The 25,495-nt window shown below is 40.6% G+C and overlaps 1 protein-coding gene across 1 annotated transcript in view; it reads right to left on the reverse strand.

The window, feature by feature from the left end:
- Window positions 1-24,678, reverse strand: part of FBXL17 (F-box and leucine rich repeat protein 17) — a 501,049-nt gene extending 476,371 nt beyond the window's left edge. The window contains 3 exon segments of the mRNA XM_043595100.1: window positions 4,073-4,195; window positions 23,321-23,583; window positions 23,586-24,678. Of these exon segments, the coding sequence (XP_043451035.1) occupies window positions 4,073-4,195; window positions 23,321-23,583; window positions 23,586-24,306 (1,107 nt within the window). The 5' untranslated portion in view covers window positions 24,307-24,678.
- Between the last annotated feature and the right edge of the window lie 817 nt (window positions 24,679-25,495).

The raw sequence follows: 25,495 nt of genomic DNA on the forward strand, positions 1-25,495 counted from the left end.
GGTCACCAGAAAAACCATGTGATTAGAAAGTGGTAACTGTCAGCCTCAACCCCTGACTTCCTGGGAGGGTACAGGAGCTAGAGACTAGGTTAGAAAAACTTTCAACAATGAAAATTGAAGAGCTTCTAGGTTAGCTAACACCTTAAGGAGCCAGGAGGGTGACAGGCCCACAGACTCTATGGAAGCTCCACATCTTCTCCACCCCCGTACTTTGTCCTAGGCATCTTTTCCATTTGGCCAGTCCTGAGTTGTATCCTTCACAATAAACCAGTAAAAGTATTTTCCTGAGTTCTGTAAGTCATTTTAGCAAATTATCAAACCTGAGGAAAGACCAGAGGGAACTGTTGAAGTCACAGCTGGTCAGTGAGAACTACTGGTGACTCCTGGGACTCGTGAGGGGTGTATGAAGAGGGGACAGTCTTATAGGACTAAAGCCCATAATCGGTGAGGTCTGCATTAACCCCAGGAGTTGGGTGTCAGAATTGCACTGAATTGTTAGATACCCAGTTATTATCAGAGAATTTTTTAGAATGAAAAAAACTCCACACATCTGGTGTCAGAAGTGGTATGGAGAAACACCAAGCAAAAATATATGTGTTAATTTTCGTTGAAAGCCTAAGATCTATCCTTATCAGGAAAGTACTTTAACTTTCAAAGTTAAACTTTGAAAAAGTTTGAATACACAAAATTATACTGAGATTTTAATTGCTTTGTTTTCTATTTTTAACCCAGCAAACAGTGTGTATCAGTCATCACATTATATGAATTGTAACTTATTATACCTAGTATTAGATGATCCCTACCACAAAATATAAATTTTAATTGTTTTACTACTTTTTTATTTAAAATTTATTTTTTATTTTTTTAATATACATTTATTTTTGAAAGAGAGAGAGAGAAAGAGACACACAGAGTACAAGTGGGGAAAGGGCAGAGAGAGAGGAAGACAGACTCTGAAACAGGCTCCAGGCTCTGAGCTGTTATCATAGGGACCGATGTGGGACTCGAACTTGGGAATGGCGAGATCATGACCTGAGCTGAAGTCACCACTTAACCAACTGAGACACCCAGGTGCCCCTTTAAAAAAAAAAAAATTAACGTTTATTTATTTTTGAGACACAACGAGAGACATAGCATGAGTGAGGGAGGGGCAGAGAGAGAGGTAGACATAGAATGTGAAGAAGGCTCCAGGCTGTGAGTATCAGCACAGAGCCTAACACAGGGCTCGAACTCACAGATGTAGAATCATGACGTGAGCTGATGTAGGTCACCAAGCCAAACAGGTGTCCCTTTACTACTTCTATCAGAATACTACCTCATATATATATATAGAAAATACATCATTTTGTTTATGAACACATCCAAGATTACATACAAATGTCCATATCAAATACCTTTTATCAAAAAAACCCTCAAAGCTAAAGGTGCTTTAAGTGTCCACCTCAGCTCAGATCATAACCTCAGGGTTCATGGGTTCGGGCCCCACATCAGGCTCTGTGTTGACAGCTCAGACTGGAACCTGCTTCATTCTGTGTCTCCCTCTCTCTCTGCCCCTCCCCTGCTCGCACTCTCTCTCAAAAAAATAAATTAAAAAATGTTAAACAAAATTTTGTTTTAATTTATATAAAAAAAAATACCTCAAAGCTAAGTATGAGTAACCTTAGAATTCATGTGGTAAAAAACTCACATGGCCGTCTGAATTTTAAACATAATTTTTTTTTTAATTTTTTTTTTCAACGTTTATTTATTTTTGGGACAGAGAGAGACAGAGCATGAACGGGGGAGGGGCAGAGAGAGAGGGAGACACAGAATCTGAAACAGGCTCCAGGCTCTGAGCCATCAGCCCAGAGCCTGACGCGGGGCTTGAACTCCCGGACCGCGAGATCGTGACCTGGCTGAAGTCGGACGCTTAACCGACTGCGCCACCCAGGCGCCCCTAAACATAATTTTTAAAAAATCAACCTGTACATATTCTATACCCAATCATGGAATAAGTCACAGGGATGAAAGGTACAGCATAGGGAGTATAGTGAATGGTGTGGTAATAGCCTTGTACAGTGAGAGATGGCAGCTACACTTGGGATGAGCACAGCATTACGTATAGAGTTGTCAAATCACTATGCTGTACACCTGTAAAAGTATACTTCAATAAAAAATAAGTAAGTAAACATAAATAAAAAAGAAAAAGAGGGTTAATATTATTCAAGTCCCTTGAGTACAAATAATGGTCAAAGAAGATGCACATGACGAAATTTAGAACAGAAGTAAAGAACTGTAGTGCTGAGGAGCACTAAAAGTAAGAGACAAGGCTGAAACTACCTTTATGCTCCCTGGAAAAAGCATAAATACAGACAGTTACCTTCAAAGTTAAAACCTGGACATAGCTCTCCTTTTATCTTTTCTTTTTTCATCTCCAGACATAACTACCAATAGAAGGGTAAAGCTATTCTTAGCCTGAGTTTGTAACAAACAGCTCAGATATCCAAAAGTACTAAAGAGCCAATGGATTATTTCACATTACTTTTTTCCACTCTACCAGCCACAATAACTAAATACTCACTATTCTCCCTGGACACAAATTTCATGGACCCAGGCAGGGAAATGACTAATTCTGTAATTATTTCAGCTTCTAACCAATGAGGCAGAAAAACAAAAAGAAAACTTACACATAAATGTCCAGGATTTGCTTATTTTGTTTAAAGTGAACGAGCGATACACACACACACACCCCACGTAAACTACTAGTGGTATGCTGCATGCAGTTGGCTTGTACCAACTCACAAGAGCCTGCAATGTGTACCTCTTTCCAAATCAGGGACATCACCGCATTCAGTGATATTACATCCATAGCCTGAAATAGGCCATGGTGGGAGCATTTGCACCACAAAAACTAGCAAATATTACAAATCACAGCTTTCTATTTGTTTGTTTTTGAAAGGAGTTGCTAAACATGTGGCAGCACACCAGTACCTAACAGTATCATGGATTTAGAACAGGTTCAGTACTCCAATAAAATCCTATTCTTATTGAATATTTTTATGCATTTCAATGCCAAGTTCTAACAATCAAGTCCAAAAGAAGTTCTAACAATCAAGTCCAAGTCCAAAAGAAAAAAACAAGTCCAACAAATTGTATGCAATAACTTATGCCACCATATGAACACATTGGGCAGCCAGGCAATAGGGAAGATTAGAAAATTAATCAAAAGGAAAATAAAAACAAGATATCTTAGCCCATTTTGCTTCTATTTATTCATCTGTAACAGTAGTGTGAGAATGCTTAAACTATTGGGGCACCTGGGTGGCTCAGTCAGTTAAGTGTCTGACTCTGTTTCAGCTCAGGTCATGATCTCACGGTTCATAGGATTGAGCCCCACATTGAGCTCTGCACTGACAGTGCACAGCCTGCTTGGGATTCTCTCTCTTCCTCGCTCTCTGCCCCTCCCCCGATCTCTCTCTCTCTCTCTCTCACACACACACACACTCTCACTCTCTCACTCAAAATAAACTAAAATCCTTTAACAAAAAAATTAAAAAAAAATACTTATACTATTCACCTATAACAACAGTGTAAAGATACTATAATTAATAGTATAATAATAACACATTAAAAGGTATAATAATAGTATCAACTCAAAACGTTGTTAGAAGATTCAAATGCTTTAGTATGTGTAAAGCCCAGAGAACAGTACATGGCATATCATCAGTACTATATAAACATATGCCATCATGTTCTACTACTAAACTAAAATTCATGATATAATTCCTACAAAAAGGAGGGAAAGCTTAATAACTTTCTTTAAACGTAATGAAAAAAGGGAGAAGACAAAGAGGACTTAGACAAAAGGATTAAGAAGCAACCCAAAATTACCAATCCACATTAAATATCTTCTTCACCACAAGAACCTAGCTATAACATAAATTCACACAAAAAAATTACTGAAGCATGGAATTATAAGTTACAGTCATTCGAACTATCTTGAAAAACTCCAACATGAAAGAAATGATTTCTGAAGAGAAATAAAGATATTTGTTGAGTAGGCCAAGGTGTTTCTTAGAATTAGATTCCATACCTGCTGACGACTACTAAGATCCAGCTGCTTCCAAAACTGGAAATCTAAACAAAGGTCACGCCAGTACTTGCAAACCAACGAGGCAGAAAGGCAACGCTCATCCAGGGATAAATTGGAAAATATCTGTAAATAAAAAAGGAACCATATAATATGTGCTAAATACTTCAAAAGCACAAGAACAGGTTTTTGTTAATTAGAAAAAATTAACTTTTAAAACAGAAAACCATCTTGAATACAAGTGGCCATTATTAGAAAAGTCATCATTAGGGACAGCCCTAAAGAGGGTATGAGAGTTAAGAATGTGTGTTAACATTACCTTCTATGTAAAAAGAGTGGGTGTGAGAGCAGGGGGATTTCTCTCTAGAGAGAGAAAATGTGTGTTTGCCAGTATTAAAATTTTTACAATTAAGGTATGTGTCAATAAATACAATGTGTGGACCATATTGGGATCCTGAACTGAACCAACTATAAGAAGGTTCTTCTGAGACAATCAGATAAAACTGAACACAAGATATTAGAAATCAGAAAATTATTATTCACTTTTTAAGCTTTGATTATATTGTAGTTATATTCATACTGTGGTTATGTTTTATAAAAGTATTATGCATTTTAGATATATACTTCAGTGTTTATAAATAAAATGATATCTAGAATTTGCTTTCAGATACCTTATCAAAAACAAAAAAAAGTTAGTGAAAAATAAAACAAGAAAGGCAGAATACTGAAAACTAATAAAACTGGTTGAAGATACATGGTGGAGGGCGGGTTCATTACAGTATTTTCTACTTTGGTTTGTATATGATAATTTCCATAACACATAAGTAAAAATTTTAACCAGAACATGTGCTCTAACACTAAATTGTCTTATGCTGGGTTTAAATCATGGCTCCACCATTTATTATCTATGCAACCTTGGACAAATTACTTACTCTCTCTGTACCTCAATTTATCTTTAAAATGGGGGTAATAGGGATTGCCTGGGTGGCTGACCTATCTCAGGTCATGATCTCACCATTCATGATTCTGAGCCCCACACTGGGCTCTCTGCTGTCAGCATGGAGCCCACTTCAGATCCTCTGTCCCCTTCTCTTCTGCCCCTCCCATGCTCTCATTCTCTCTCAAAAATAAACATTAAAAATAATAACAATGATAAATAAAATAAAATGGGGATAATATAGTATTGACCTGATAGAGTTACTGTGAGGACTAAAGGAGTTTAAAGTTTTGGAAACAGTATCTGGAACAGAGTAAATAGTATATAAATGATTCCTATCATTACTATAACCTAAAGTGGTAAGCCTCTGGGCAGGCAAAAGTTGTAGACATCTCAGCTAGAATCTCTACTATATTTAAATCTTAAGCCTGGGGAAAATAACTACCTTCTCTTCACAACTACCATTCTTTTTCCAAGGGTCTACTGAGAAATAAAAAATATGTGTAAGAATCACCAGCAAAGATGACGTTAAACCACTACAGTCTCTCACTCCCACTCATGACAACTAAAACCTATGGACAACATACTAAAAGCAATTAACTCAGGACTCCAAAAGGTTAGTAAATAGGGGCACCTGGCTGGCTCAGTCAGTAGAGCTCACAACTCTTGATCTTGGGGTTGTGAGCTTGAACCCCACAGGAGGCATAGAGATTACTTAAAAATAAAATCTTTTTAAAAAGTTTTTAAACATTAAAAATAAATAAAAGGTTGGGTGCCTGGATGGCTCAGATGGTTAAGCATCTGACTTTTGATTTCAGCTGGGTCATGATATCACAGTTAGGGAGACTGGGCCCTGAATCCAACTCTGCACTGATATCACAGAGACTGCTTGGAATTCTCTCCCCCTCTCTCTGCCCCTCCCCCATGCTCTCTCAATAAACATTAAACTCAAACTCATGCTCTCAAAATAAACATCAAACAAATAAATAAATGTTAGTAACAGATGGATTGGGGAAGTGAGCCAAAACTTAAAGAATAGTCAGTAATAGGAATGAGTTTCCTGAGTTTTTTTGTTTTTTCTCCCATCATGGAATAGGATGGCCCCTGTGCAGAATTGTACATAAGACACAACTAAACTACAGAGATAAAACCATCTTTCTGGACAGAATGTGAGACAGAAAATGTGAGAACCTTCATTTTGGGTTTTCTTTCCTTTCCCTTTTCTTTTCTCTCTCTGTTGGCCATGTCCCAATACAGCCTAAGTCACAGAGCTGCAATGTGGCAGCTGTGTAGACACCTAAAACTCTGAAAGTAAAACCATTTTTCTGGCCAGTAGAACCAGCAAAGAGAACTCTGTGGACTAAAGAGTGTGCAAGGAATCCTCACTACCTTTTTTGCCACAAGGCAATGCGATGACATATTTAAAGTGCTGAAAGGAAAACTGTTAAGCAAGAACTCTGTATATCTGGCAAAACTATTCTTCAAAAATAATGGAGAAATTAAAATATTCCCAGATGGGCACCTGGGTGGCTCAGCAACTGACTTCAGCTCAGGTCATGATCTGATAATTCATGGGTTCGAGCCCCGCATCAGGCTCTGTGCTGACAGCTCAGAGCCTGGAGCCTGCTTCAGGTTTTGTGTCTCCCTCTGTCTCTGCCCCTTCCCTGCTCATTCTCTTGTCTCTCTCTGTCTCTCAAAAATAAATGTTTAAAAAAATATATTAAAAAAAATATTTCCAGATAAATAAAAACTGAGGGAGTATGTCACTAGTAAACCTGAGTGTAAGAAATGCTAGAGGGAGCTCTTCAGACTTAAATGAAAGAGCATAAGCCAGCAGCTTGAAATCACATGCACAAATAAAAAAACAACAGTGGGGCGCCTGGATGGCTCAGTCGGTTGGGCGTCTGACTTCGGCTCAGGTCATGATCTCGCGGTCCGGGAGTTCGAGCCCCACGTCGGGCTCTGTGCTGACAGCTCAGAGCCTGGAGCCTGTTTCAGATTCTGTGTCTCCCTCTCTCTCTGACCTTCCCCCCATTCATGCTCTGTCTCTGTCTCAAAAATGAATAAACGTTAAAAAAAAAAAACAGTAAAGATAGGTGTTTATGTAGGTAAATATAAAATTTATAACTAATGTATTTTGGACTTGTACCCCTTTTATTTTGTACATGATTGAGAAGAAAACTACAAGAGCGTCTGGATGGCTCAGTCGGGTAAGCATTCCACTTTGGCTCAGGTCACGATCTCCTGGTTCATGAGCTCGAGCCTCACTTCGGGATTCTCTCTCTCTCTGCCCCTCATGGGTAGTGTGTGTCTGTCTGTCTGTCTGTCTCTCTCTGTCTCTCTCTCTCTCCCCCCCCCCGCCCCTCACTCACTCATACTCTCTCTCTCTCTCTCTCTCTCTCTCTCTCTCAAAAATAAAAAAATAAAAAATAAAAAATATGTAAAATAATAATTATAAATCTATGTTGCTGGGCACAAAACACATAAACATATATGACAGTAAGTACATAAATATAGAAACAAAGTTTTTATATATCATTGAAACCATGGTATTTATATTTGTAGGTTAAGTGTCTAACAATAAGGTTTTTTTTTTCAAATTTGTATTTAAATTCTAGTCAGTTAACATACGATGTAATATGGTTTCAGAAATAGAATTTAATGATTCATCACTTACATATAATACCCAGTGCTCAATACAAGGGCCCTCCTTAACGCCCATCACCCATTTAGTCCATCCCCCACCAAGTTCCATCAACCCTCAGTTTGTTCTCTATAGTTAACAGTCTTTTATCGTTTCTCTCTTCTCCCCCTTCTCATAAGTTCATGTTTTGTTTGTTAAATTCCACATGAGTGAAATCCTATGATATTTGTCTTCCTTTGACTTATTTCACTTAGCATAATATACTCCAGCTCCATACATTGTTGCAAATGGCAAGATTTCATTCTTTTTGATGGCTGTAATAATCCATTGTGTATATATACCACATCTTCTTTATCCATTCATCAGTCAGTGGACATTTGGGCTCTTTCCATAGTTTGGTGACAGTAAGATTTTTTTATTGTAGTGGGTCTAACATTAAGCTTTTGATCGCCATGATATCCATTTCAAAAAACATTTATCTTGAATAAACATATTGCCAGCTGTATGAGACAGCTACTAGAAAAACCACCACATAAGCAATGAGGCTGCCCCATCTGTAAAGTTCTGTCAGAAAACCCCAGGTAACCTAAATAACTGACTACATGAGTGACCCTATTTTCTCCTTCCTCAGGCCCTAATTCCTGCCTTTCTGCTTTAAATTAGCCAATAGACTGAATGAGCAAAACCCTAGACACTCCACAACTGGACCCTAATAAAGGCTGAGCCCCAAGTCTGCTTTCTCTTTCTCTCTGCTCTCAACCTGGCTACATGGTCCTTGGCATGCTATATATATCATAATAAGAACCAGCAGAGCTGGCCCAGCAATAAACGGGGGCCCTGGTTGGTGAAATGTCTGTGGAGTATGCCATGAGTAATGTGTGCCTGAGTGAACACTGCAGGCATTTCTGACATAATGTACTACCATAGACAGGCTCAAGACCAACAAAACAGTATTAATTCAAACTAGGTTGTTATAAATTATGATGCTTATATCCACTAGAGCAAATATTAAGGAACTAACTAAATATACATACATAGAAGAAAAGAGAAGGGAATCAAAATAGTACACTTAAAATATTTCATAAAAAGGGCATTGGAGAAATTGATGAACAAAAAAGTATAAGACAGAAAACAAGAAAAATGCAGAAATCTTTCCTTATCAGTAATTACACCAAATATAAAAACATTAAGCTCTCCAATTCAGAAACAGAGAATGAAAGAATGGAACATAAAGATGATCAAGGGGGCCCAGGTGGCTAAGTTGGTTGAACATCCGACTTCAACTCAGGTCATGATCTCACCATTCATGGGTTTGAGTCCCATTTTGTGCTCTGTGCTAACAGCTCAGAGTCTGGACCTGCTTCAGATTCTGTGTCTCATTCTCTCTGCCCCTCCCCTGTTTCCCTGTGTTTGTATCTCAAAAATAAACATTAAAATATTAAAGAATAATAATAACAATAAAGACGATAAAATTACATACGGTCTATAAGAGACTGACTTTAGACCCCAGGACATAAATGGATTAAAAAGATGGAAAAACGTATTCTATTCAAATAGTAACCAAAAGAGAACTGCAGTGTCCCCATTAATGTCAGACAAAATAGACTTTAAGACAAAAATTGTTACGAGACCAAAAAAATTTACAAAATGATAAAAGGTTAATCCACTAAAACGATATAACAATTAAATATGTACATGTAACAGAAGTCCAAAATAGATCAATCAAAAACTGATTGAAGAGTTGAAGGGAAAAATAAATAGTTCTACAAGAGAAACACCAAACCCCCATTTTAATAACAGATAAAACAACCAGACACAAGATAAATGAGGAAACTGAAAATGTTAATGCTTAAACCAACTAGGCCTAACAGATATATTTATACAGCATTCCACCCAACAACAGCAGAATACACTTTCTTCTCAAGTGCACATAGATAAGCCATATGTTAGCCACAAATCAAATCTCAATAAATTTTAAAAGACTGAAATCACACAAAATATCTTTTCTGACCACAACGGAATGACATTAGAAATTAGTAACAAAAGGAAATATAGAAATATGTGGAAATTAAACAACACATTTGAAAACAATTTAAAAAAATCACACGGAAAAGTAAAAAGTACTTTAAGATCAATGAAAACAAAAACACAATATCCCAAAATTTATTTTTTCTTAGATTTTTTTTAACATTTACTTATTTTGAGAGAGACAGAGAGCATATAGGGGAAAGGCAGAGAATCCAAGCAGGCTCCCCACTCGACATGGGACTCGATCTCACGAACTACAAGATCACAACCTCAACCGGAATCAAGAGTTGGACACTCACCCTAATGAGCTACTCAGGCACCCCTAAAGATTTTACTTTTAAGTAATCTCTCCCACCCAACATAGGACTGGAACTTACAACCCTGAGATGAAGAGGTTCATGCTCTACCAACTGAGCCAGCCATGTGCTCCCAACATCCCACAATTTATGGAATATAACTGTAAATAACTGTATTAAAAAGAATAAAGATCTCAAACCAATAACCTACCTAACCTTCTACCTTACAGAACTACAAAAGGAGAAGAAAACTAAATATAGGCCAAGGAGAAGGAAGAAAATAAAAATCAGAGCAAATGTAAATGAAATATAGACTAGAAAAACAATAGAAACAAAACATAAGTCCATTCTTTGGAAATATCAACAAAATTAACAAGCCTTCAGCAGATTAAAAAGAGAGAACACTCAAATTACTAAAATATGAATGAAAATAGAGATATCGGGGTACCTGGGTGGCTCAGTCAGTTAAGCATCTGGCTTGGGCTCAAGTCATGATCTCGAGATTCTTGAGTTCGAGCCCTGCATTAGGCTGTCTGATATCAACATGGAACCCACTTCAGATTCTCTGTCCCTCTCTCTCTTTGCCCCTTCCCTACTAATGCATGCACACTCTCGTTCTCTCTCAAAAATAACCATTAAAAAAAATAGACATCATTGTCAACCTTGCAGAAACAGAATTATAGAATACTATGGCAACTAAACAACCTAGATGAAATGGACAAATTCCTAGAAGCATACAAACTCAAAAAAAATAATAAAACTGACTCAAGAAGAAAGAGAAAATCTGAATAAAAAGTAAAAATATTAAATCAGTAATCAAAAAACTTCCAACAAAGAAATGCCAAGGAACAGAGGGCATAATTAGTGATACATCTGAAGAAGAACTAATACTAATCCTTAAATTCTTCCAAATTGGAGGATGAGGGAACATTTCCTAACTCATTCTATGGAGTCAGATACCAAAGCCAAAGACATCACGAGAAAACTACAGACCAATGTCTTTTATGAAAACAGATGCAAAAATCTTCAACAAAATATCAGCAAACTTATACCAGTACATATTAAAAGTATTATATACCATGGCCAAGTAGGATTTATCACAGAAATGCAAAAGTGATCCAAAATGTAAAAAATAAATCCATTTAATGAACCATATTACTGAAATGAAGGGGGGTTTTCTGTATAAATTTTTATTTTTAATACCTATGAATTCTACCCTCCTCCCCTAGATCAAGAAGGCAGACACAATAGCATTTTTGATGGTTTGCATTCCTTTTTGAATATACAAGTTTCCATTTGTTTCATTGCTTTTCAAACTAAAATACATCTTTTAGAATTTCTTGCAGCTCAAATGAGTTGATGAACATTTTCTCAGGTTTTATTCATGACATAATATCATTGTTTCTTTTTTCCTGAGACAATTGTTGATTGTATATAGAATTCTGGGTTGATAGTTTAGGGGCTTTTTGTGGTTTTTTTTTTTTCCCACTCATCACTATAAAGATGTTGGTCCAATATCCTCTAAAATCCATTGTTTTTGAAGCTATGGATCCTTTGAAAATATTGTTCTGTTTAGATACAGTGCAATTTTCCTCTCACCTTTTTAGATGTAATGAAGGGGTTTTTTTAATGACCATCTCAACAGACAACAGATACACAAAAGCACTTGACAAAATCCAATACCCCTTCTTGATAAAAATACTCATAAAGCTATAAATAAAAGGAATCTTCCTTAACTTGATAGATGGCACATCTATTAAAAACCTACAGCTAACATTATACTTAATGATGAAAGATGAAAGGTTTTTCCTGAGATAAAGAACAAGACAAGGCTGTCTGCTGTCTCCATTGTACTAGAGATTCTGGCCTGGGCAACTATGCACGAAAAAGAAATGAAAGGCATCCAGGAAAGGAAGAAGTAAGGTGTTCTCTATTCACAGATATCATGATCTTACATATTAAAAAAATCCTAAAGAACACACAAATAATTTAGAGCTAATAAGCAAGTATTTCCACATATTAACAATGAATAATTCAAAAATGAAAACATTTCCATTTATAATACTAAAAAAATAAAATACTTTTTTATAGATTCCATTTCCTTCTATTGAGAGTCACCATTTGTCGGGTCAGTATCATCATATTCTGCTATCATTTGAAAACGTTTCCTTCTATTCTTTTAACATGTTTATAATAGCATTTTTGAAGTTTTTATCTTTTAAGTCTAATATTTGAGTCCACTCAGGTATTTTCTATTAACTGCACTCTTTTCTCTCAGTATAGGTCACGTTTTTCTGTCTCTTGACATGTCTCCTGGCTTTTTGTTAAAAACAAGACATTTTAGATAACTTATTATCAAAAATATACCAACTCTGGAATTTATTTTTCAGAATTTTTTGAAAGATTTTATGTTTAAAGTAACTTCTACACCCAAAAAGGGACTTGAAATCACAACCCTGAAATCAAGTCATATGTTCTAATGACTGAGCCTGCCAGTCACCCCCACAATTTTTTTAATTTCTCTGGCCTTAAAGAGTGGGATCTATGTCTCCTGCAGTGTCAACGTCTCTGCTCAGGTTTTAATACTTACCTATTTTTTTTTTCACTATGGCTTCCTAAGGAGGTTATCCTTTATCTGCATAGCTTAGTTTTCAGCTAGTTATCTGGGCAAAGGTATGCTCACACATTTCAAACCTGCTCTTCAATCTGTGTGTGGGATGGGAAGAGCACATTCAAGCCTTGGCCAGTTCTCAAGTTTGCCTTGGCCCCTGCTTTCTGCTAGACACTTTCAGGTCTCCCCAGCACATGTGCATAGTTTCACCAGGGATGCATGGAGAACTTATCCCTTTATGGTATTCTCAATTCCAAAGTCTGCCTGTTAAAAACCTGGCTGGTCCCCCAAGCATCCCAATTAGCACCACAATCTCACACTTGCAAATAATGTGAGTTTTCCCTGTTTCCCATCAAGTTCATCACTTTAAGTTGACAAATACATGTTTTCACTTGCTGCCACAAACCAGCAGGGCCGCTGGTTTCCCAAACTTTCATTCTTGCCACAGGAACTGGGGAGAGGTGGGGCACACAGTAGGGGTCTTCATGCAAGAATGCTGTAGATATCAACCGTTCTTAAAAGCTCTAGCTGTTTTCCTAAAAATAAGTGCTTCTGAATTTTTGCCTGCCAAATTTGCATAGCCCAAATAGTTTCAGACAATTTTACCTAGTTTTACTTTATTTTTGTGGAGAGCAGTCACCAAACTCTTCATGCAGCCATAGCTGGAAGTCCCTCTCTTGTGGATGTTTTTTATGCTCACCTTCCCCATTTTATAAAATGAGAAATAAAGATTCTGGGAAAGTAGATCATTTGTTTAAGGTTAAAGGACTTGTGTGGTTTTAAAGGGCTAATTTGTCCCTTAACAAGTAGAAGATATGTGGAACATGGTCAGTGCAACCAAAAAGCACCTTGTTTAAAATACATCTGGCTTTGGGGGTGCCTGGGTGTTTCAGTCTGTTAAGCATCTGATTCTTGATTTCAGTTCAGGTCATGATCTCACAATTCCGGTTTGTGAGTTCAAGCCCCGTATCAGGCTCTGTGCTGACCAGTGCAGAGCCTGCCTGGGATCCTCTCTCACTTCCCTTCTCTTTCTTCCTCTCTCTCACTCACTCACTCAACGCTCCCCTGCCCCGCATCGGCCTGCCCACACCCCCACTCCCTGCATGCTCTCTCTCAAAATAAAGTTTACAAAAATAAATATGTCTGAATTTGGTTTGTACCTTCCTTGAACATTAGTTTTCTCTTTTGTAAAAGTGAGATGATTGTTCTAATCCACAGATAATTGACTAAATCTAGGTGAAGCTACATGAGTCTTAGTTATCCAGCTGAAAGGAAATTTAATAAGCAGGTGAAGTGTAGATAAAACCAGTACTAGGAAAGATGGGTATGAGTAAAAAAGTAAAAACACTAAGCTGATATGCCAACGCATACTTAATAGATCTTTGCATATTGTTTGTGGTAGGCAACCTGCACAATGGTCCCCAATGAGCTCACCTCCTGATATTTACACTTGTGTAATCCTCTCCTTGAGTGTGAGCTGGATTTAATGACTCACTTATAAAGAACAGAGTATGGCAGAAGTGACAGGATGTTACTTCCAAGATGAAGTTAAAAAAATGCTTCCATTTGTGGGTGTTCTAGGATCTGTTGCTCTGGAAGAAGTGGGCTGCCATGTTGCTATTATCTCTATGGAGAAGCCACAGGGCATGGCAAGGAACTTAAGCATCTAGCCAACAGCCAATGCGGACCTGAGGCCTGCCAAGAATTTCACAAATAAGCTTGGACAGGAATTCTGGAGCCCCAGTTGAGCAGATCCAGCCAACACCTTGATTACAGCCTCATAAGAGACCCTTGACCAAAGGGACCCATCTCAATCTCACAGGGATTATTATCCCACAGAAAATATGAAATAATAAATGTTTGTGGTTTTAAACTGCTAAGCAGTGGGATAATTTGTTACATAAAAATAGATAATTAAAATAAAAATTTTCCTGTTCTTGTCATTAAAATGCTCTCTCTCCCATATCTTAACTCCTCAAAAAGTAACTACCTCTCTCCCAAATTATCTTAACTCATTTAACCAACATTTGTGTGTATGTACCCAGGTTTCTGCTGTCTTAAGACATGAGATGCATTCATTGGCTTTAAGATTATATAGTCAAAGGCATTTCCAAATTATCTTTGGATAATTTAAGACTTAAAAGAAAGAGTATTTCGAAGGTTGTTTTTAAAAAAATTTTTTAATGTTTATTTATTTTTGACACAGAGAGAGAGAGAGAGAGAGAGAGAGAGAGAGAGAGAGACAGCATGAGTGGGGGAGGGGCATTGAGATAGACCCAGAATCCGAAGCAGGCTCCAGGCTCTCAGCTGTCAGCACAGAGCCCAACGCGGGGCCCGAACTCACAGAGTGAGAGATCATGACCTGAGCCGAAGTCGGACACTCAACCGACTGAGCCACCCAGGTGCCCCCGAAGGTGACCACAGATCAGTAAAGGACTGACCACAAACAACATTTTTGTTGAATAAAGGGAACTACAAAGGGAAAAAATGACATTGGAAAAAAAACTTGGATGTTACTTGCAACAAGCCAGGAAATTGCTTACTTTACCACAGGCCTGTTAGCAATAGCTTGAACATAACAGAAATCCAAACTAAGGAGGTGTAGGTATTCTAAGGATGTAGAAGATCCAGGGATCCATCATCTTGTACCTTGTTGCTCTTCCCTCACTGCCCTCATCTACAAAGTGGAAAATGGCTTACTCTTATAATCCAGGTGGTCTAGCCCTGAAAAACGGAAGAAGCAAAAGACAAACAGCTACTTTTATGGTATGACTAAGAATACCATAAAAGTGGACAATACTTCCACTTACATCTTATCACCTAACATTTAATCACATAGCTACACCTATGTAGAAGAAAGGCTGAGAAACAGTTTCTAATTAGGTGATTATGTGCCAAGCTAGAACATGGTAGATTCCGTTACTAAAAAGAATACGAGGGGAATGGCTACTAGAAAATAGCAGTGACTTCTAAACAGGACCTGGGTTGAAAACAATATTCTTGATCTTTAGTGGTGAATCTGGAAAACACAACTAAAATATGAATTACCAGGGGCGCCTGGGTGGCCCAGTCAGTTAAGCGTCTGACTTCGGCTCAGGTCATGATCTCACGGTCCATGAGTTGGAGCCCCGCATCAGGCTCTGTGCTGACAGCTCGGAGCCTGAAGCCTGTTTCAGATTCTGTGTCTCCTTCTCTCTCTGACCCTCCCCCATTCATGCTGTGTCTCTCTCTGTCCCAAAAATAAACAAACTTTAAAAAAGAATTTTTTTTTAAATATGAATTACCAGAAAAGGTACAAGTCATATTACAAATATAATCTGAACTAATCACCACGAGGTGATAGCTAAATATTTCTAATCTTTAAAAGATTCTATTTTTAGGGGCACCTGTGTGGCTTAGTTGGTTAAGCATCTGACTTCAGCTCAGGTCATGATCTCCCAGTTGGTGAGTTTGAGCCCTGGGTGAGGCTCTGGGCTGACAGCTCAGAGCCTGGAGCCAGCTTCAGATTTTGTGTCTCCCTCTCTCTTTTTGCCCCTCCTTCTCCCCCTCCCCCCCCTAAAATAAATAAACATTAAAATTTTAAAAAAAGAAAAAAGATTCTGTTTTTAAGCAGGGCATCAGTATAAGATTTCAAAGACTTCACACTGAAGAAACTTCAAGAGAATGTACTGTTGCTTAGCACTTGGTCATACCTACCCCACAGAACCTTAGAATACTTGAAAATCAACCAAGCCAACACTTACACTTGGCCATTTTATTTCTTGATAAAGAGGTCTTATCTGCTATCAAATATTACTGCAAAAGTTTATGACTAGGCAGGTGGCATGCAAGTTATAGAAATACTTGAAACGACTGGGGCACCTGGGTAGCTCAGTCAATTAAGCATCCGACTTCGGCTTAGGTCATGATCTTGTGGTTTGTGAGTTCAAGGCCTGTATCAGGCTCTGTGCTGACAGCTCAGTCTGGACCCTGCTTCAGATTCTGTGTCTCCCTCTCTCTCTGCCTTTGTCCCCCACTCATGCTCTGTCTCTCTCTCTCCCTCTCAAAAATAAACATTTAAAAAAAATTTTTAAAGACTTGAAAAGAAGTAAATCTGTGCAGCTATTTTATACGGGCTCCTTTTGTGGCAGGGACTATGCTAGGTGTCATGAGAGAGAGAGCGATATTAAAGATACAAAACAATATTCTAGACTACATAGTGTATGATGCTATTTACATAAAATTTCTAGAAAAGGGAAACTATATAGGCAGAAAGCAGATCAGTGGTTGCCTGAGCTCCCTAGCTGCTCATACCCCTTATGAGCAAAAATTGACCGCAAAGCAGCATAAGGGAACTATTTGAGGTGTTATAAAAGTCAATTATAATGATGGTTGTACAACTCTACATACTTCCTAAACTCAAAGTGTATACTTAAATTGGGTAAATTAAATATCAATAGAGCTGGGTTTTTTTTAACAGTCCATGAGCTCTGTATTTCTATCATTCCATCATTTTTCTTCCCAGAACCTTTGATTCCTATTGAGAAAACATACACACATACACACAACAATCACATGTCATAGTCAGAAACAAAGCAGGTAATATTCTAAAGATTCAGATAGATTCCCTCTTTGTAATCTTCTCAACATGAACTACTTCAACCATATTCAACTTTGCTGGTCTTTCCCATTTTTTGTGCCATGTGTATCATACCTTGCCTCTTAAATGTTCTACTTGCATTACCTGCCAAAAGCTTGAAAGCAACATTTATTAAGCAGTCTCTTGAATAAAGCACCACTTAGAAAAACAGAGGCACAAAACATTTCTGGTACTTTTCTAACTACATAGCCACACAGAAGTCACAGACACGAAAACTATTTTCTAATCTATAACTTAAAATAATTTCTCACAATTTAGTGATTAAAATTTAAGGCACAGCAAACTTACAAAATCCCAACTATTACTACAGAGTGCTACTCTATAGCAAAGTATTATGAAATTTACACAAGAATGAGTTTGATTCTAAAGTCAGTCACAGAATTCAATAAAATACAAAACTTTTCTTTTTAAGTATTTTGGAAGGAAATACTATGAAATGATGTGTCCTTCTGACACATATCTATTATCCTTTGAGCTCTTCATTGTGTTCTGGCACAAAATGTCCTAGGCTCATCTTGTACTTTCTTCGTATCAGCTCTGTAATCAGCCATTTCTCCAAGAGCACAGATTCCTTTTAGTAGAGAATGTTTTTTAGAAGCTAAGATATGGATGTTAAGTGCATACATTATTACTGGGTATTGCTGCTCTAAGGCCCTCTCATATGGACAGAACTAGAGAATTTACATATAAATGTATGCATGTAACCATCACTCAACACTATTCTAGCTTCTTTCTCCACGTAGATGCACTTAGCACACCACTTGACTCCAAACTGGCCAAGACTTGGGCAAGACTCTGGACAAGCATAAAATAAGATATTTAGCCAAAATTAAACAATTTTTAGGAAATTATTATGCTAAATTAAAAACTTCCAAATATGCCTTCACTTACCTTCTCATATTCCCTATCACTTATAGGACTTGGTATTCCAGGGTTAGCAGAAAAATTTGGCTCAGGGTTATCATCTTAACAGCTACTCATCACAAGGCACCAAAATTTATAGACTTCTCAAGATAAGAAGAAAACAAATCTCACCTTTTATGCCTGATTAAGTTAATCAAGATTATCTGGCATTCTTCAGCAAAGAAAAATCTTGAACCTGACTTCCTCACAACATTCCATTTCAGAGCTGACTAAAATCATCCATAGAACTGCAGAGACATACCTTCTAGAGGTAATCTTGTACTGAAGGCTTAAGTCAAGCATTCATGAAATGTTACATATTAATTTAGTTTCTCTTACTCACTAGTAATCTACATTCAAAGCTTTAAAAAGTGATATTACTTCTTTTGTTTGACTCCCATTTCCATTGTTTTCATCCTTATTTTCATATCTGGAAAAAAATAGCAAGTACATAAGCCTTCCCCCAAAGCACATTTCTCTTATAAAATTCTTCCTCGATCACTAAAGCAACCTGTTGGTAATAAAGCTGTAAAAGCAAAGATTTAATACCTAATGACACATTATCAGGGGCGCGTACATGGTGAGGCAGTTTTCTAATGGTGGTAATAGACTTTGGATCTCTCACCTCATTTCCTTTGTAAAGAAACAGGTCTGCTGACAAAGAACAAAATATCTAAATATAAAGCACACAAAGTCTCTAAGCCTTAAATATAGATCTCAAAATACGCAGTCACTCAAATAGTAACTACTTGAAGAAAAGCATTTCACAGCTATCATTTGGTAAAACTGTTGCATAGTGGTTCCACAATATAAAAATCTAATTGTTGGGGGTGCCTAGCTGACTCAGTCCATCTGACTCTTGATCTCCAAGCATCTGACTCTTGATCTCAAAGTCCTGAGTTCAAGCCCCACATTGGGTGTGGAGCCTATTTGAAAAACAAACAAACAAACAAACAAACAAAAAACATAACTGTGATATCAGAAGGCAGAATTGCTTTAAGTTCTGAAGGCAACAAGTACCAGAGACTGAAGCTACCTTATTTGATTCAAAGCAATCCATCAACCAAATATCAACTATAACAGGCATAAGTACTAACAAAAAGCTATTCCCACAGTTGACCTTTCAAGAGTCATTCCCTACTTCTCAAATTGCTTATATTTACAGGCCACAATTCAACCCTACAGACCCAATTATAAAATTAGCCTCTGACTCATAAGAGCTTACAGTCTTCTGGTGTAAGCTCCTCCGTGCCATCCCCAATTCAGGAATCTCTTTCATAAAAATCTCTGAAAGAAGATTACTCAGACCTTCTTTCACAATATACTGAAAATATCTCTAGACCTGGACACAGTGAGAGGGGTTCCAGCCCAGTGTCTGCCTTTCATTATCTAAAATGTCTTGGGGAAGCCATTTCACTTCTCCATGCCTGTTTTTTCATGCAGAAGTGGGGAGTAACCAGATGATCTCAAAGACCCCTTTCTGTTCTGAAATTACGTAATTATGATTTTCAGTGAGGCTCACTATTTCAGGACATTTTCACACAGTTCTTACTGTTAGAAAGGACTTTTTAATTCCAAATATATACATTCTTCAATCCTAAAATTTCACTTCTTGAAAGCTACCTTAAAAAAAAAAAAAGGACTCTATGTGCACAGAAAACATGTATTAACATTGTTTGCAGGGGCAATAAGTTGGAAACATCCAATAGTAGACAAATACAGTATAACAGTATGGAATACTATGCAGCAGTTAAAAATAATGAAAGGGTACCTGGCTGGCTCAGTCAATGGAGTATATGGCTGTTGATCTCAGGGTTTTGAATCTGAGCCTCAGGCTGGGTGTAGAGATTACTTAAACTTTAGGGGCACCTGAGTGGCTCAGTCAGATAAGCATCCGACTCTTGGTTTCCACTCAGGTCAAAATCTCACAGTTTCTAAGTTTGAGCCCAGCATCGGGCTCTGTGCCAATAGCTTAAACACTGCTTGAGATGGCCTCTCCCTCCCCTGCTCATACTCTTTCTCAAAATAAATAAATCTTAAAAAAATAAGTCAGTAAAATAAACTTTAAAAAAAAAGAAAACAATAAAAGAAATCATATACACTGCTCACAAAGAAAGACTTCCAAACCATACTGTTAACAAAAAGAAAAAAAGCAGAGCATGCACAATTCGGTGCCATTTATTAACAACAAAACAAAACAAAACACCTATGAAGGCTTACACAGGTCTTTCTTCAATGATGAAATGTTCTGATCTGTATAGTCCAGTATGGCAATTGTGACTGAGAAACTAAATTTTAAATCTGATTTCATGTTAAGTACTTTAAGCTACTGTTCTAGAAGCAGTTCTAGAAGTACAATCTAAGCTGGTAGGAGTGGTCAGTTACCTCTGGATAGGAAACTAGATGGGAGGGTAGGGGTGCACCTAAGCAAACTTTTGCCTTACCTGTGTTAATATTTTAAGGCAAGTTACATAAAAATAAAATTTAAAAAGAAAATCTTGTTGATATTGAGCCAAAAATCTGCCGTATGAAGCACCATAAAAAAAATTGAGTGTTTCTCCTTTGCTGTTTGCCTGGAGAAACTTTTACCTGGAAACAATCCCTTAAAAACAACCTTTAAATCACATTTCCTTACATTTCTCTCCCAAACTCTCCCTCCTCCACATCCCCTTTACAACTATAGTAACTTCTGGTACAAAGATACAGCAACACAATCATAAAGGCTACTGACCCACTATTAGGGAAGAAGGGCATGCTTTCTAAGAATGTTTCCAATAGAGGTGATGGATTTGTACTTCTCTACCCAACAATTCTTCTTGTACTATAAAACATTGTAATAGCTCCCAAAGTCTTCTTTTCTCCAGGCCAAACACCTCCAGTTCTTACCAGAAATAGAGCCAAAACCTTTTCACCATCACATGGCTTTTATTGAGACTCAAAACAACTCAAGTCAGGACATAAACATTTCTTAGAGACTGCTTAGTGGCATGGCACAGTCACCCACAGTATCAGCCTAGACCTCCTGAACACCTGCCCATTCATTTGTGGATAAATATTTACTAAGAGCTACTTCACACCAGCCACTGCACTTAGGGAAGGAGATAGAGCAAGAAACAAAATATATGTTGACAGAGCCTCTGCTCCCAAAAGCCTTATCCCTAAAAGTTGGAATGGATTAGTAAACACTGAAAAACCTCTATTTCCAATATTCCAACAGTCCCAACTTCCTTTGTGCCGAATACCACTAAGACCATGAGATCCACACGAAGAATCTTTATTCACGCTTCTATTAACAAGGAAATCTACCCAACATGTCTAAGGCAAATCCAGTAGGTAAAATTCTCAAATATCCCTTAGACCAAGTTCTCAACAGTCCACACAAAAATATGAAAAAAAAAATGTTTTTTGTAGATATTCTATTCTAGCAAAATTTATTCTATACAAATTTTCTTTATTATAAGACCATGTACTTTTTTTTTTTTTTAATTAAAATGTTCTCTACCTCCTGAAATTATGATTTGGGTAGAAAGTACCTGGGTTTTGCTTTGGTTTGCTTTTTTTTTTCAACGTTTATTCATTTTTGGGACAGAGAGAGACAGAGCATGAACGGGCGAGGGGCAGAGAGAGAGGGAGACACAGAATCGGAAACAGGCTCCAGGCTCTGAGCCATCAGCCCAGAGCCTGACGCAGGGCTCGAACTCATGGACCGCGAGATCGTGACCTGGTTGAAGTCGGACGCTTAACCGACTGCGCCACCCAGGCGCCCCTTGGTTTGCTTTTAAACAGTCTTACTGACCAAGTAACAAGAGTAATCAAACTTCTATACCAAGTATTTGTTGATATTTTGTCATTACTGATTTAAAAGGACTCAAGAAAGTTCGCTCTGCCCTAAAATGCATACCCTCAACACAGAGGAGGCAATTACTCCTCCAACAAGTACAACTCCTTAAGAGTTAAATCATTACATTTTGACTCAAGAACAGGTTATGCTTTCCCATTCTTTTGCTGCATCAGTTACAAGAACATTACAGTAAAACAAATCTTAACACACAGGATTATAAATGTTCAAAAGGTCTAATCAGAAAAGTATATTGGTGGCAGTAACACTGTAACTGAAGACAGTTACTTCAGTAACAATAAAAGTCGCCAAATTCTTATCTAGGTTATTTTTGACTAAGTATCTTAAATATCTTAGTCTTAAATATCACCCACAGTGAAAAAGGAGGTTTATATTTATTAAGTTCCCGGAAGGGGCTGGGAAATGAGGAAAAAATAACTTGCTAGCAGTAACTTAAAACTAACTTTGTCACTTAAATTTCTCAACTAGCATTAACAAAAGTGCAAATTTAACTTAGTAGTTGAAAGTGTCCTGTAGTCTCCCAGAGGACACCCACCTCTTCTCTACTCACCTATTCCTCCATGAAAAATACATTTGTCTCTACTTTCTGGCAAACTGTATGCTTCTATATAAGGGTTAAAATGTAGGAATGCAACAAAACATAGAATGAATCACAGGGTTTTCAAGTCCAAAAGGCCTATATTCCCCCAGATGTGCCCTTACTTTGTGTGTGTGACCTTGGACAAGTCAAGCTCTTCAAGCCTCGCTAGACTCTAAGCTCCACAAAGCAAAGACCACCTCTGCCTGAGTTACTATTTTGCAGTATCAGTGTCTTCGTGTATAAAGTGCGGTTAATATTTCATAGCGTTAATTGGAGGATTAAATGAGGTATGTATATAAAGCTCTGGCATACTGCCTGACCATAGTAAATGTTCAATTAAAGGTCATCGTAACTGACCTCAACTAGTTAGCTACCGAATCGGAAAGTACGGTTTGAATACTGTCAAAAACTAATAGACGAAGTCTTTACCAGTAAACGTAAATTGCTTCAAGTGATAAGTATTTCGCAGAACATCTACGAATAATTTCTAAACCACTGGGAATAACAGACGAATCCTGAATTGTTGTAACAAACCCCAACGATTAAAAACCACTGACGAGACTCCAAGTTTTTCTACTTCAAAAGAGCAGGCCATAAGCATCTTCCCCATTGGCTTTCCAATCTCCCCTTCGGACTTCTCTGGCTATCAGGGAACCCCCTCCTCCACGCTCAGGGGGAGGAGAGAGAAAACCTCCGAGGCGGGGGCCGGGGTTGGGGGAAAGCACGCATCCCTGCGCCACTCGCCCAGACCCACCTTGAGCAGGATGGATGGCGGCAGCTGGTTGATGTCTGGGGTTTCGGGGGGTGGATCCCTGTGACAGTCGCAGGGGTTTTCGGGGGGCTCCTGACAGTCCGCGTCGCCGCATTCACGCTGCTGCTGGGCGGGCGAGGGGGCGGTGCCCCCCGCTCGGACGGCGTCCCCGCCGGCCTCTGTGGGGGTACCGTCGGCAGTGGGAGAGGAGGACGGGGGGCAGAGAGGCTGCGGTGGCTGCTCGGGGCCCTGGCAGCAGCCGGCGTCGGGGGCCGCGGCGGCGAGGCGCCTCCCCCGGCAGGCCCGCCGCCGCCGCCGCCGCCGCCGCCGCCGCAGCCCCCACCGCCGCAGCGGGGCTGCTTACACGGGGTACAGGCGGGGACCCCGGCCCCCTTCCGCTTACACACCATCTCTGGGGGCGTAGGGGGCTCGGCCGGCGGCGGCGGCCCCCGGAAGAGTTGCACGGCAGCGGGCGGCCCCAGGAAGCGCACGGGCCCCACGCTGGCCAAGAAGAGGCTCCGGCCCTGCTGCTCCCAGGCGGCGGCCGCGGCCAGCCCCAGCTCTTTGCAGCAGGAGGCGGGCGACGAGGCCGAGGCGGCGGCGGCGGCGGCGGCGGCGGCAGAGGATAGCAGGAAGCGGCGGGCGGCGGCAGCGCAGTCCTCGGCAGCCAGGGCCGCGTAGCGCCGCGCCAGGTGCTGCGAGGAGGCGGCCGCGGCGTAGGCCCCGTCCCGCGGCGGCGGCGAGAGCGGCGGCTCCTCCTCTGGGCCGGCGGGGGCGGGCGCGCCGGGGCTGTGCACGATGAAGCAGAGCATGCAGGGCCCGCGGAAGAAGCAGTCCCGGCTCCGGGGCGCCGCCGGCTGGGGGGGCGCCTTGGCCGGGGTCCGGCGGGGCAGCCTGAGGAGAGGGCGGCGGCGGCGGCACCAGCTGCAACAGCGAGGCCTCTTCTGGTTCGGGCGGTTACGCGGCTCCTTCGAGAGAAGGTGGCCCATATAGAAGGCCCCGAGGAGGGGGACCGGGACAGGGAAGTAAGGAGGCCCCGAAAGGCGAGCTCCGGCAGCGGGGCAGGCCGCTCTCTGGCTCGGCCTCAGGCCCGCTGCGGGGTCGCCCGCCCTGCGCACACACACGCACACACGGGCACACACGCGACGGTGGGGGGTGGGCGTCAGCTGCGGGCCGCCCGGGCGCCCGACGGGGGCTACATGCTTTGCCCCGGGAAGCCGGGAGAACGATGGGCGCGAGCTTTGGGGACGCGACGGAGGGAGCGAGCCTGCCGGCTGGGCGACCAGTCCAAGCCTGGTTCGCCGGCTCAGTCAGTCAGTGCGGCGGCGGGGGGAACGCGAGGTCCCGCTCGGACCATTTTAACTGCGGCTCCGCGGGCGGCGCGCGCGCCCGCGACCCTGCTCGGAGCCGCAGGAGCGCGCGGCCCGCTCGAGGAGGGGGCGGAGCTGGCGGCGGCGGCGGCGCGCTCGGGGCGGGCGCGCGGGCGCCCGGCTGCTCACCGGGGACGGCCGCTAGGCAGGGACTGCTGGGAAGAAGCGGGCCGGCTGGCGCGCGGGGTTCTCGGGGAGCGGCGCGCGCGCCCCTCCCTCCCTCCCTCGCTCGCCCAAGGTTTCGCGGAGGCCGCTGGGCCCACGCCTCTTTTCTGAGGCGGGAGGAGACGCTTCCGAGCCAGCTGTGTGACATCCGTTTGCTGACGTCTGTAGGTGTAAGTTCAAGAACTGCCATTGGCCGGGAGCCGCTGCGCTCTTCCCCTCACCCCCTCCCCCAGACTCGGATACCGAGACCACTGAGGAGCCGTAAACAGGGTTCCGCCGGAAGCCCACTTGGCTCCCTGGTAGCCTCTCCGGTGCAGTACTAGATGCGTGGCCCTTGGGTGGTGTGCCTCTGTGTTCTCACGTGAGTGGGTAATTAGTGGTGCCGCAACCGCTGTGTATTTCACTTGTGTTTATACTTGTTGCTTGTGGCCAACTGCAGACTTCATAACTTTATTTCAAAGTGAAAGCGTATATCACGTTACCTTTGCACGCCAAAAAGATACAAAGTTTCCCAACCGAGTGAGTCATCCGGCATTCCAGACTACAAGCTACAGAGGACTATCGTCTGCACTCGTGGAGTCCCATCGACCACCCGTCGTATACCTTGAAAATGATTGTGCAGTGCCTACTGTAGGATAAAGCG

This window comes from Prionailurus bengalensis, chromosome A1 (assembly GCF_016509475.1).
Source record: "Prionailurus bengalensis isolate Pbe53 chromosome A1, Fcat_Pben_1.1_paternal_pri, whole genome shotgun sequence".
NCBI lineage: Eukaryota > Metazoa > Chordata > Mammalia > Carnivora > Felidae > Prionailurus > Prionailurus bengalensis.